The sequence below is a fragment of the Balaenoptera ricei genome, chromosome 6 (assembly GCF_028023285.1).
Source record: "Balaenoptera ricei isolate mBalRic1 chromosome 6, mBalRic1.hap2, whole genome shotgun sequence".
Lineage (NCBI taxonomy): Eukaryota > Metazoa > Chordata > Mammalia > Artiodactyla > Balaenopteridae > Balaenoptera > Balaenoptera ricei.
The window spans coordinates 74,216,070-74,229,677 of record NC_082644.1 but is presented as its reverse complement, the minus strand read 5'-3'; the positions used below and the strand labels follow the sequence as shown (position 1 = coordinate 74,229,677).

General features: G+C 38.0%; 2 protein-coding genes across 14 annotated transcripts in view; one reads left to right on the top strand and one right to left on the bottom strand.

Annotated features, from left to right (window-relative positions):
* The window catches only part of TRPM3 (transient receptor potential cation channel subfamily M member 3), a 941,238-nt gene that overhangs the window by 721,944 nt on the left and 205,686 nt on the right, over positions 1-13,608 (top strand). The window lies entirely within an intron of this gene.
* LOC132367853 (transcription and mRNA export factor ENY2-like) lies at positions 12,731-13,175 on the bottom strand. Its single transcript, XM_059926459.1, has one exon. The coding sequence runs from the start codon at positions 13,083-13,085 to the stop codon at positions 12,819-12,821; it is 267 nt and encodes an 88-aa protein (XP_059782442.1). The 5' UTR covers positions 13,086-13,175; the 3' UTR covers positions 12,731-12,818.

Sequence of the window (13,608 nt, the reverse complement as noted above, 5' to 3'; positions counted from 1 at the left end):
TATTTTTTTCTTTATATCATAATTAGTGATAATGTAATTCTTCTTATTAAAATAAAATTTTATTCTATAACAATTCTAAAAATCTCACCTACTTCTTAATTTCCCTCTTCAAAAGTCTAAGAAATCTAAAATATAACAGGGGAACTCAATTTTGGGAAACCTCAATTTAGCCTCCTGAAATTAGACCGTCTTCCAGGATACCACAATAATACTATCACCACCTATTACGCTTAGCACGACCCTGGGGGTGTCTGAATACACTCAGCATTTTGCTCATTAAAGTGCCATTCCTCCTCATCACTTAGGGATGACATGCATAACATAGGAATCTTTCCACAAGTCTATTTCTTGCATAAATAGCATAATCTTCTGAAGAATATTTTCAAGAGACCTTTAAGCCCTTTCTCATCAACATGACAATTATGAATAATAAAATATTACAAGCACCAGCATCTTAGACTTTTCTCAGCACTCTGGCATCCATTATCTCAACTCTCCCCTCCCTCCACTCATTCCTGCTGTTAACAGTCCTTCCGGAAGTGTTGTCATTGGTTACTGAAGGACTTCTTTGTTGTTAAAGGAGAATCCTTTCTGACATGAGCCACTTAGGAACACTTCCATCTGAAATTTTCTAAACTTCAAATTTAACATGCAAAGCCTCAAACAATCCCCATCATGCCTTTAGTAAACAAATATTTCTTGAACTCCTATTATGTACCAGTCATGGTTAAGGTCTAGAAAAGCAGCAGTAGATAATTCATTGAGCTTACGTCAAGAGGGGCAGAGTAATAAATAAATAAGTAAATAGGCAAATATATGTAGTAAGAGAGCTATTAAGAAAAAGCAGAGGAAGGGATATATGTATGTGTCATGGATACACATGTCTGCATGCATGCACATGTGTGTGATGGGAGGATAGTTTAGATTAGATGATTGGGTATGGTGTAATATATAAGCAGAGACCTGAATGAAGTGAGGGAGCCAGCTCTGAAAAGAGCATTCTGGAGGGAGTGAAAGCAGGAACAAAGACCCAGGTATTTGATGAAGAGTACGACCTTTGTAAAGAGTTGAATTTTATTCTGACAGAGTTTTGATCTGGCAAGTTATAGGATCTCCCTCGTGGTTTAAAACACCACTCTGCTGTTGTGTGTAGAGATCCAACTGACGCAGGGGGCAAGATTAAAAGCAGGTAGATGTTTCAGTAAGCTATTGCCGTAATGCAGGTGAGAGATGACAGTGTTTTGAATTAGGATGACAGCAATAAAAGTAGTAAAAAGCGGTTGAATTCACATTTATACATATCTATTTTCTTAACTGATCTTTCTTTTAATGTGGTAAAATATATATAACATAAAATTTATCAGTTTAACCATTTTTAAGTGTACCGTTCAGTGCTATGAAGTACGTTTACATTGTTATGTAATGATCACCACTATCCATCCCCAGAACTTTTCATCATTCCAAACTGAAACTCTATACACATTAAACGCTCTTATTCCCTCCCTCCAGCCCCTGGTAACCGTGATTCAACTTCATGTCTTTATGAATTTGTTCTAGGTAACCCACATAAGTAGAATCATACGATATTGGTCCTAAGATACATTTTGAAGGTAGAGCTCAAGAGAAGTTGCTACTGAATTGAGCATTCAGGGGAAGGAATAGACACATCAAGGATGCTGAACAGTCATCCTTACAGACACCAGTGTATTCTTCAAAGAATGGGGCTAGTGGGAGCCCCTAAGGAGTAAGTTTTTACAGAAAAGGGAGTTGAGGACTAATCTCTGGGGAGTTGGGACAAAGTCCTTGAGAAGGAGGGAGATGATGAGATTCAGTGCACAAATGAAGAATGTGGCCATAGGTAGAACAGGAAGAGTTTCATCCTGGGTAGCAGGAGGGAAGGCAGAGTTTATGTGTGCAGATGTAGGTGGGATGGAACATTTTCTGCTGGGAAGATCAGGTAGTTCTTTATAGATGCTTTCTATATCTGAAGAAAATAATACAGGAGGTCATTGGCTAAGAGTGTGGAAAGGCAAGAGGTGTAGAAGATTAGGGAGAAAAAAGAAAAAACAAGTGTAGAGCCTGGGAGAGTGAGCTGACTAGGGAAATGTAGGACTGCCCACTTGATATTTGTGGTCATAAATTTGCAGTGGCATGAATCATCAGGGATGTGTGTTTTTTTCCAGGCATGTTCAGCTTGAATAGTAGAATAGACAGAGACTTGGGTTGAGAGGCTATTGGGATTTTGCTAAGCAAGTAGAAAAGAGGAAGAGAGAGGCAAGGGAGTGAGGCTATATGTACTCTATATACCTATATCCCAGGAGTATTGTCAGTGTCTGGATGAAAGCAGTGGTTTCCCACCCACATCTGTGCCCATTCACGAGAACATAAAATCATTCATCTAAAAGATCAGAATAAGGTGCAGAGAAGTGATTAAGAGAATTATCAAAGGTGACCCACACCTTTAGTTAGTATTGCCAAGCATTACATATGTTAAGTTCAAACCATTTAAGTAAGCAAAGGTTCATAATAAGCAGTTCCTCATATTTATTTTATTGTTGTTTACATATTCATATAAGTTGAATCAAGTTAGCACAATGCTGGGAACATAGTAGCTGTTCAATAAACATGTGTTACCTGAAAGACTGAATACCAAGGGACTGCTCCAGAAAGTAACATGTAAGTAGCCTGATGAACCTATAAAATCCCAAGCATATTTTCTGCATACATTTTTGCTGTTAAAAAAATTTCCAAAAAAATTAGAGAATATTATAATAACCCCCATAACTATCACCCCAGCCCATAGCCAATCTTGTTTCCTCTATGTATATAACCACCTACATCTTCCTCCAGGTAAGTTTGAAAGAAATCCAAACAGTGTATCATTTCATCTATAAATATTTCAGCACCAAAGCATTTCTTTAACTTGCGTGGAGCACATGCAAGGTAGATTTTTAAAGTATTTCCTTAACTTAGGAGCAACATAATGGAAAATACTTATCCAAGAACCCTTTAACAATTCTTTCAAAAAAATAAAAATTAAGAACTATGTTATCACATGTTAAAATTTATCTAAAATTTTGATAATCATTTTTTCTTGTCCCAAATTCTACACTAAGCTGGCCAAAAAACATTTAAAACAAATATTACCTTGCAGTTCTTAAAAAGGAAGATTAGAAAAATCCCCAGCAATTGTGGCTTTCTTTGAATCATTTGAAGGGAAGAATATAACTTTTGGAAAAAAAGGAAGGCTATGCCTTTTGCCAGTGGTATAAGCTGAGAGAAACAGGGAGACCTGGGGGTTCAGATCTTCATGGCTCTGTGACCTTAGGTAAATTACCGTATTTCTCTCAGACTTTGTTTCTGTGTCTGTGAACCAGGGATAATAATTTTTCACAGTGTGGTGATTAAATGAGTCAACCTATGAAAGGATTCTGGCATGTGGCAGTTCAGAAACACTGATTCCCTTCCTGCCTTCTCGGTGGCACAGCGGTCCCCCAGTGGGAAACCATGTTCTGTGTTGATATAGCCTGATGGGCTGCCATAGATTCCAGCCTGAAATCCAGACCTTCATTCGAAGCACATCAGAGTCTAGGGTGTCTGTCAGAATATCTTTACCACAAATCGAACCTGTCTCTGCTTGTTAGGGAAAAGCCATGTATCTCTGGGGTTACAGAAAGGGTCCAAAGAAAAAAATAAGACTCAAAATTGTATTCTGAAACATATTATCAAGCCTCTATTAACATTACTTCTTAAAGAGTAGTTGATTTAAAGTCTTGATCATTGCAGCAATAAACAGAAAACTCTTGTTTTTTCATTATTGTTGAAAATATATTCTAAACTGTAGTTGTTCCTCTTGCTTGAGTGAAGAATATAATGGAGAAAATTTAATATTTCTTTAGAGAGTCAAGCTATTCTAGTGTCTTGGAGCAATCGTTATGAATGTCAGTTAAGTTTGCAGAGAACTCTATTTGGTGGAGGTGCTAGAATTTGGGCTAAATGTGAATTGGTCCAGAATATATAAGATTAGATTTATATGTCAAGTTTAGATTTAGGCCAATATCAGATTTCCTTCTTATAATTTACTATTTTGTTTAAAAAGGAGATTGGAGGAAGAGGACAGAAATCTAGTTGGTTTTGGGCTCTAATTAGTGAAAGTGTTACTCCTTTGTGTTTGAATTTTATTTTAGGTTTGGCTAAATGCAAAGATTTATTTGGATTATATATCTTAATTAATTTGTGAACATTAACTTTGTAGGAAATTTCATTATGAGGCTAGAATTTTCCAACTTTGTCATCTTCATACTATAAAGTGAAATCTATGTCAGACTAAATCTGGTCTAAGAGACTCTGTCCCCACGGCAAGTCATTATAGATACACCCATTCTGCAGTACTAATGAATGGGGATGTCTGAGTAGGTTTAGATTTTTGTAACCATCGCTTTTGCCACCATCAGGGTTTTCTTGAAAGAGAATTTGATGCTGTGCATTTTCTTTGCCCCAGAGTAACAACTGACATTTGAGCATAGCCTCATCTAATGAAGCCACAAAGAATACTTTCTCTAAAGCAGTAGATTAAAATCTGCTTGGCAGTTCTAAGCAAACAAGTAGCAGAAATGATCACAGAACTCATAAAACACAATCAAATTTGGTATTTGAGGATACTGCTATTTAGAACTCTCTGGGAAAAAAGAACAGATGTTTTGTTATGCAGTCCCTAAACCAGTACACCTATTTATATATGATTGTGTGCTTAACTCACACAAACTAACAAAAAATAATAATGATAATAATGTCACCCAGTAGCACCGAATGTCATCCCTGGTAAGTTATGCTTTATGATGGGAACAGATGTTTCTGATTTCCACTGAGTTGTTTGGTACAGGAGTCCCATGAACAGGCTAATCCATAGAGTGATAAAGTCTTATGGGTTCCAGGAGATTTTATTTTAAAAAGATCATGATGTGACACTCATCAATTTTACAGCATTTTGTTTCAGTGAAATTTCCATAATCAGAAAAAATACTCATGACTGTATCCTTGTTCGATTACCACCATTTTTTGGTGATAATTCTTAAACATGGCTGTGGTGGTTTTCAACCAAGGTGACACTGCGTCCCGTAGGAGGTATTTTAAAATATCAGAGGGGTTTGGTTGACACAATTTCTGGTGCTCCCAAATGACACAGAGAGGAGGAGGGAATGTTAATATTCTACCTTGTGCAGGACGGTTTCACATGAAGAATTAATTGCCTGGACCAAATGCCAATCCATCCCTTAGGAAACACTACTCTGATTTTGTTTCCTTGAGTTTTGTTTTTCTTTTTTTTTTCTCCCAAATCTTTCCAATAGCCCACACCTGATGTGGTAGGACCACACACTTCCAAGATACTCTGTCCTAGTCTAAAGACGTAGAAGAAGCAGCAATCGTGAGCCAGCAGTGAGATTTAAAATATCGAACAACGTGTGAAGACTTTAGTGTCCTCAATCCACATCATAGGCTGGATGTCAGCCCTGACATGTCCTTTAGATCTTAACATCCCTTGCTGTTGGGAAGTTCTCCCTTATATCCAACTTCATTTGCTCTGAATCCGTTCTCTTCTGGGTGAGGACCAAAGTCATCACCTGTGTTAGAGCTCTCAGCTTGTTTGAAAACTAAATGGACTTGAATTGACCTTTCTGCCATAATGGCTGTAAGGAAGCTGTTTTTCATTTGAAGAGACACACTGACCTGCTTAACAGGCAGAACTGACTCAAGAAGTAAATCAGAATTTCCATTTCGGCAGCACCCGCTCTTAGCACCACTGCTTTGTATGTTTCAGGCTCAGTGACTCCAGAAATGTGCTCGATGCTGGGGGCTCTACTGTCAGAGTCCTTGATGTTCAGAGAAATCCTACAGTCCACAGTTAATAACTGATTTGGGGGTAGAAACAGAAGCCCAGAAATGTGGTCGCTTTACCTGCAGGCCCCTGGAGAGCCTACTAACTAGAATTCATTGCCAAGGGAATATTTTAATAAACCAAGGTTCTAGGAGAATAAAGAGTTTGCAACTGAATACAAAGAGACCTCTAATTTTTAATCTATGTATTACTGAGAATTATGTTGGAAATAAGGGAGCAGGGCAGTAATATAAATCTTGAGTGAATGAATAAATTCATGATGTAAAATGCCATAAAGCAGTGCTTTTTAAAAATTCACATTTAATTTCTAATATATGTCTCTCATTTCCCTGGACTGTAATAGACCCCTTATACATATTAGTATTTTTCTCTTGTTAAATTATGAAGCCGACTTACCCTGGAAACTTGACATAGATTATCTAAAGAATACTATTGACATCCTTACTATTAAATCCTTACTATTTACCAACCTTTCTGACACCAAAACTAGCGTTAATGTTATGCATAGTAAGTGCTCAATAAAGAGTTGCTGATTTGGTATGAAACAAATTTAAGTGATTTTGACCCAGTCATATTATTATAAGAAATGTGTGAATTTACAGTTTCCAAAAAATTCCAAAGATATTTTAGCAACAGCAGCATTACTGAAATAAGCAGGTAGCTTCCTGGGAGGCTATTTTAAAGGATTGTAGTCATTTATATATAAATAAATAATTTGTATCATAAATACTACATAAATTATTTATTTTTATTCTTATTATGACTGTTAAGTAAGTCTCATTTCTTTGTATTTATACCAAATACAGAGAGACCAAACCTTAGTGTCAACAATAGCACAGAGAGGGAGGCATATGGCAAAGGGAAGGTCTAAGGTACGAGTCACATCAGAGCTTCCTTGGAAAGTTTTCCATTTTGGAGTAAGTTGGATAGCCATACAGTAAGAGGTTAGAGTTGGCATGGAACCATCGGGTCCCTTGCCCACTATTGACATTGCAAACCTAGCGAGACACTTTTCCCACTGAGCCTTGATACAGCTCAGGACCATTTTGCATTCATTAAGACACAGGTTCTGCTGCTGTTACAATGACTCAAAACAATGGATGCCTCAATGAGGCAGGAGTTTATTCCTTATGCATGTGTTATTCTGAACATGAGTCCAGGCCTTTTGTGGTAGCCTCACAATGTTGAGGACTCAGATTTCTTCTTTCTTTTGCTCTGCACATCCCTGTTTTCATGGTCTGCGGGAACTCACTATCACATCTACATTCTGCTCAGAAGGAATCAGGAAAAAGTTATAACCTGTTCCCTTAAAGGCACAATGAGGAGGTCATATACAGGATTTTGGCTTACATCCTATGTGCCAATATTTGGTCACATATTCACACCTAGCAAAAGGGGGATTCAAAAATGTAGTCTTTATCCTGGGCATACAGCTAAAGTTCTATCACTATGAAGGAGGAAAATAGATACTAGGGTACAGCCAGCAGTTTTTGCCACACCTTTCCAGCATAGCATTACAGATGGTTATTAAGAATTGGCTGGAGTTGGCACATGAGGTAAAACATACCTGCCATTCATAAATAAGATACACCTACATGTTCTAGTGTGTTCATTGAGTAGCTTTGTCCATAAATAACTCCTGTAGCATATGCTTCATATCATGCCCTTTCACTCTTCACGTGTGTGTTTCTTAGTCATATGTAGTTGAAGAGTCTTCCACTGGTTCTGGAAATTGTAATTCCCCTTGAAATGGGATTGAGACTAGCTGTCTAAAATTATATACATTATTTTAGACCATCCTGGTTTAGTTAACTTTTTAGGTTAACTCAAACAGATCCTCCTAGCCTCAAAGTAATTGCATAGGCTATACTATGCATAATTTGTATACATTCCATAATGGATCTGTAGCCACATATTTTCTTGCACATCATTTGTAACCTTAAATGCCTAAGTGTTAAAAATAAATAGAAAAGATTCAGTTCTGTGTTTCTATGACATTGTACTTAATATTAATGTTTCAAAGATAAATCCTAGGAAATAATTCTCATGTGACCTACACAAGACTGTACTCTTGGTAACAGGCAGTAGAATGGAGATTGCTCACCTCTCAAATCCTCCCTGAGGGGAAAAGGTTGTAACTGGGCCTTGGCCCAGTTGGGGAGAAAGGATGAGAAACCCATCTTAGGGAGTAAAAGCAGCAGCGCATCCTCCGACTCTGTTGAGGAAACGTTTGAGGAGACCTGGAAAGCAGATGCATTTGTGAGGGATTTAAAGCTCTCTTATGCCAGTTATCCAGTTTGACATTCCTACATTTTATAACCCCTAAGTGATAACTAATAATTTGGCAAGATACAGCTGAAAGGCTCTTGAAACCTTCTGAATGCCTATAAATATATAATTAAGAGTATTTCCTGACACTGACAGTTACAAGAAGATTAATCAGTAGAACTTCTCTTAACAAATGGTGAACTGGGTCACCTTGTTTTAGAGACTGAGATACATGTGTATTATTGATCCAACCCTAGTTAGTTTTTCTTTTGATTTTAGCTTGTGTTCCTCAGTAAAACCAAAAAGATAGAGCTAAAAGCAGTCGGGGTTTCTTTTCTATCTTAAGTGAATAAAGCCTACGAGGATCTATTGCGGTACAGATTTAATGAAGCCAGAGGCCGGCACTTTAAAAATAAACCTTGCCTTTCCTCTCTGGGTATTCTTTGAATAGAACAGTTTCTTGGCCTTGTTTCTGCCTTGCCTATATCTTTTTCCCTCATCTTTTTATAGTACCAAACTCAGAGGTATTGTGACTTTTCCATTCAGACAAACTAAGTTTCTGTAGAAAATAGATTCAATGTTTAGAAACCCCATTAGAAAATAGTATAAATAAATTCAAAAAACAAATGGGAAAGCAAAGAAAATATTTGCAACCATGACAAAGAGCTCATTTACATAATAAGTAAAAGGCATCTACAAATCCAAAAGGAAAATCCTTTAATAGGCAAAGTATATCAACAGGAAAATCTTGGGGAAGAAAATACAAATGCTCAACTTCACTCAAAATTAAAGAAATGAAAGCTAAGACAACAATGAAATGTTTTTTAACCTATCAAATTGACAAAAAACAAAGTTTAAAAATATATGGTGTCAATAAGTGTGTATGGAAATCTGTACTGGAGGGTGTGCAAATATGGGCAACCTTATCTGGAAGATAATTTGGCTACCCCTATTAAATTTTAAATGCACATACCTTTTGGCCCTGTAATTTTACTTCTAGGGATTTATTTTATGCATATTTATTGCCATATTGTTTACAGTAATAAAAATGGAAATAATTCAAAGATTCACCAATAAGTGACTAATTAAATTATACGTAGACATAACAGTGAAAGACTGTGAAGTTATTATGAATAATGCAATAGCTCTGTTTGGGGTCCTATGGAAAGATACCCAATGGTAGTTTTTATGTCCTTTTCTTAAGTTAAAGCCTGTTGTACGACAGTAGAACTGTGTGTTTATGATCACATTTACGTTTTTTAAAATTATGTGTGTGTGTGTATATATGCTTACAAAATATCTGAAAGGACACAGGTGAACAATTATAGCTTCTAGAGAATGAGACTTGAGGTAAGTAAGAAGTAAGATGAGAACTGACATTTTCCACTAATACCTTTTAAAAACCTCTCAATGTTGTTTTTTGACAATGACCAAATATAGCTTTTATAAAAGGAAGGAAGGAAGGGAAGGAGGGAGAGAGGGAGAGAGAAAAGGAGGGATGGAGAGAGGGAGAGAGAAGGAAGGATGGATGAAGGAAGAAAACTTTTTGGAAGTAGTCAGCCTATCCATGTTCAGTACTTTCTTCCCACAAGTGTATATTTATCATTCTTGACCTGTGGGTAAGGAGCCAACACAGCTGTGTTTGACACACCTTGATTTCTCTTGCCCACTGAGTCTGCTGGCAATTCTTTGCTTCATCTAAGACAAAAGGAAAGAGTCAAGTCAGGAGACCTAAGGGAAGAGGCTGGTTAAAGACATGCCATGGAGGATAATACTCTCAAATCATATAAAGGATGTGTATAAAACAGTAAGACAACATAACAGGTTTGAATCTTATATTTGATAGTGGCTGAAATCAGAACCAAAATTATCTTCCCTGTTTGGAGTTGGTAAATGACAAAATAGCCTAAATTTATTCCCAATCCTTAGCCATAACCAGATAGCCTAGTATAATGGGGCTACTGAAAATGCCCTACTTCTATATCTCTACCATGAGCACAATTCAGTAGAGCTAAATTATTCATTTTCCTTTTATTAGGCTCTGGGGCACCCCAAAGTCCAGCTCGCCTCTCCCTGGATCCTACTCCCTGTGATGGAGTAGGCTCACACACAGCTCATTCAACAGCCATTTCATGTTGAATGTTGTCTATGATGCTCACACTGGAAAAAATGGCTCCTACTATATTCTTGACTCCACTGTACTCTTAAGATGCTTTGTATGGAGCCAAAATACATGTCAGAAGTTCATCAGCTTTTCTAAATATGGCAAGAATGAGAACTCAAAATATCTGTCATCTAAAATAAGTAGTGATCGCTCTCTCTGTTATTTTCCCCTTGATAGTTCTTCTGTTACTCCACCAGTATTTGCTTGTCTGCCTACAATATACAAAGCACTATAGAGGTGGCAAGATAAGACATAGTTGTGCACTTGAAGAACTTAGAGTTTTACAAATAAGTTAACAATAACTAGCTATTGAGTGCTATTCTAAAACTTTACAAGGAATAACTGATTCAGTCCTTACAACGACCCTATGAAGTGAGTACCATTATTATTCCCATTGGCCAAAAAGAAAACTGAGGCACAAAGGAGGTCAAGTAATAACCCCCAAGGTCAGACTGCTAAAAAGTGGCAGAGCCAAGAAGTCTGCCTGCGTCCATGCCTCAACCGTGTGCTCCACGGGCTCTCAGTGTGCAAAGGGCTGCATCAAACAGCAACAAGTGTCAGATGCCCTTGAATGATACGAAATACAACAGGAATTCAGAAAGCATTTCTGGATAGAATGTTCATGGGGGCGGTGTAGTCAAGGTATTCTCAGGAAGATTTTGACAGATGGAATGTGGGCAATGGATTGCAAGCCATGCGGGTGAAAGCTTTCAACATTTAGAAAGGTAGTGCACAGCATGTGGTCTAATTACATTTATTTTACTTTCATTAAATTGTTTTTCCTATCTTCATAAGCAAAGTTTCAGCTGCAAATATAAATAAGGTCTACATGTGAACTAAGCTTAGTTTGTTTTTTAGGAAACGCAATCATCAAAATCATAAGGATAAGATATAGATGTTTCATTGTTTCCCTTTTATTGACCCTCCTTAATAGAATGATGTAAAGGTAGAAGATAGTGTAATATGATAAATGAGACATTATTGTGTATACATAGATATAGATATATAGATGGGGCAGAAGCAGAGCTATTCATACTCATGGGATTCTATATATCTATAACTATATATTATCATTGGTAATAAATATATATATATATATATATATATATATATATATATATATATATATATATATATATATATATATATATATATATTTCACCTAGTTCATTGCCTTCATTTTCCAGATAGGAAAGCCCACTTGGAAAAGGTCAATCAAGTGTCCTACCTAAATTCATACAGTGAATTAACTGGCACAGCTTTTACCTGAACTCACGACTCCAAACTCCTAACTGCTACTCTTTGCTCAGCATTGTCACTACCTTAGTTTGGGAGGTACTTCTCTTATTCTATTTAACAAAGCACCAGGGGAACTCAAATAAGAAAAGGTTCTCCAGGCACCTGAGCAAGGAATAAAAGCAGGGCACTTAGGATATCAACGTATTTGATGCAAAATCCTTAGCCCTTTATTCTCCAGTTTTTCCCCTTGAGACCATTTTCTCCACTGCATCTTGAAGGGTAAGCAAGGAAGTATCGAGAGAATTGGAATCACAATCAACAGACACTGGATGTTCAGACATTTCCATTTTTAGCCGTGCAACAAATAGGCAAGAAATCTGGTTGATCTGCACTAAAATGTCATTTAACTTTTGTTCATTAGGGCTTGGTAACTGTGGGGGGAAAGAAAGAAACTAAAAATGCCAGTGTGCTGTTCAGTCTGCAGGAAAGACGCAGCTAAGCCAATTTTGTGCTTGGTTCCTTAAACAAGCGCTTTTGTGGTAAATTTCCAGGAGGGTTTGTGTCATCAACTCTTTGAGGTTTTGCTCGTAATATTTAGCAATCTGTCTAATTGTTGCACAAAGTGGTGGAGTGACCTGGGGAGGTGTGTGCTCCCAAGCTGAATTTATGTTCTCAGGAAGGTGCTAACTAGTAACTTTCTGGAAAATGTACAGTAGTTACTCTTGGCTTGTTTTTTTTTTTTTTTTAATTCATGAGATATTTATTAAAATAACACATTTAGGGAAAAAAATCAATACAAATGTATGCATCATTACTGAAAACTGTATACCATCATACAAAAAAGGATTTTATTTTGGGAAATCGATTCCTAATTTATGGCAAGTTCCCCCCCCACCCCCGCTGCTTTGGGTCTTCTTTGCTGTGCACAAGCTTTCTCTAGTTGTGGCAAGCGGGGCTGCACTTCATTGTGGTGCACGGGCTTCTCATTGCAGTGGCCTCTCCCGCTGCGGAGCACGGGCTCTAGGCACGCAGGCTCAGCAGTTATGGCGCACGGGCCTAGTTGCTCCGCGGCATGCGGAATCTCCCCGACCAGGGATTGAACCCGTGTCCGCTGCGTTGGCAGGCGGATTCCCAACCACTGCGCCACCAGGGAAGTCTGGCAAGTTTTACTTTCAGAAATAAAACCACAAAACAACACAATCTAATTCAGTCTTAAAGGCTGGCATGCTGAGCAAGGAATGTTCTTATTCTTTATAGGAGCTCCTTCTTTACACTGTCAGGTACCAGGGCTCTGCCTTTTGGTGTGATTTCAGCCACCAAGTCATCAACAGTAATGTGTTCTAGTCCTTTTTCTTTAATTACCTCTTTACAGTGTGCCTTCAACTGATCCTTCCAGCCACATTCAGTTAATTTAGCTCTCAGCCACTCTTTGAGGCATTCTCTTTCTCCAGTTTCTATCAACTTTTGGTTAATTGCTGCTCTCATCTGCGCATCTTTGTTCATCTTGCTAACCACCATCACCGCGGGCAAGGGCCGTCCCTTCCCAGTGACGAAATGACCCTTGCGCTGACGACCGTTACCTACCACACTCTTCGGCTGCCCGGACCTAGACCCTCCTTGGCTTGTTATTTTGCAAACTATTGATAATCCAGAAGAACCAACCCTTATATTTTGTGCTTCAAGTGATATTGCTTTGTGTTTTCCCCAATGAGTACGTTCTTATGAAAGGCAGCCCTGCCAAGTTATGGGCACTGAGGAATTACCAAGTCATGTTTTATGAAAAATGGGGTGAGACCCTACTATGTCTCTCACCAACCAGCTACCCCCTGCCCAACCAGCAACCAACAACTACCACCCCAAGCTGTGGCTGCGCTAGAAGTCTGGCTTGATCCTAGGACACTAGGGCTAGAAGACCTAACTCAAGGATCTGGGCCCCTCTGTAAATGCTGTTTTAGGGAAGGAGCAAAAACGGGCAGAGGCAGATTCTCCTGAGGCCTAGATTTGAAATGAGATCCTGCCTGAGTCATCTAGCCTAAAACTA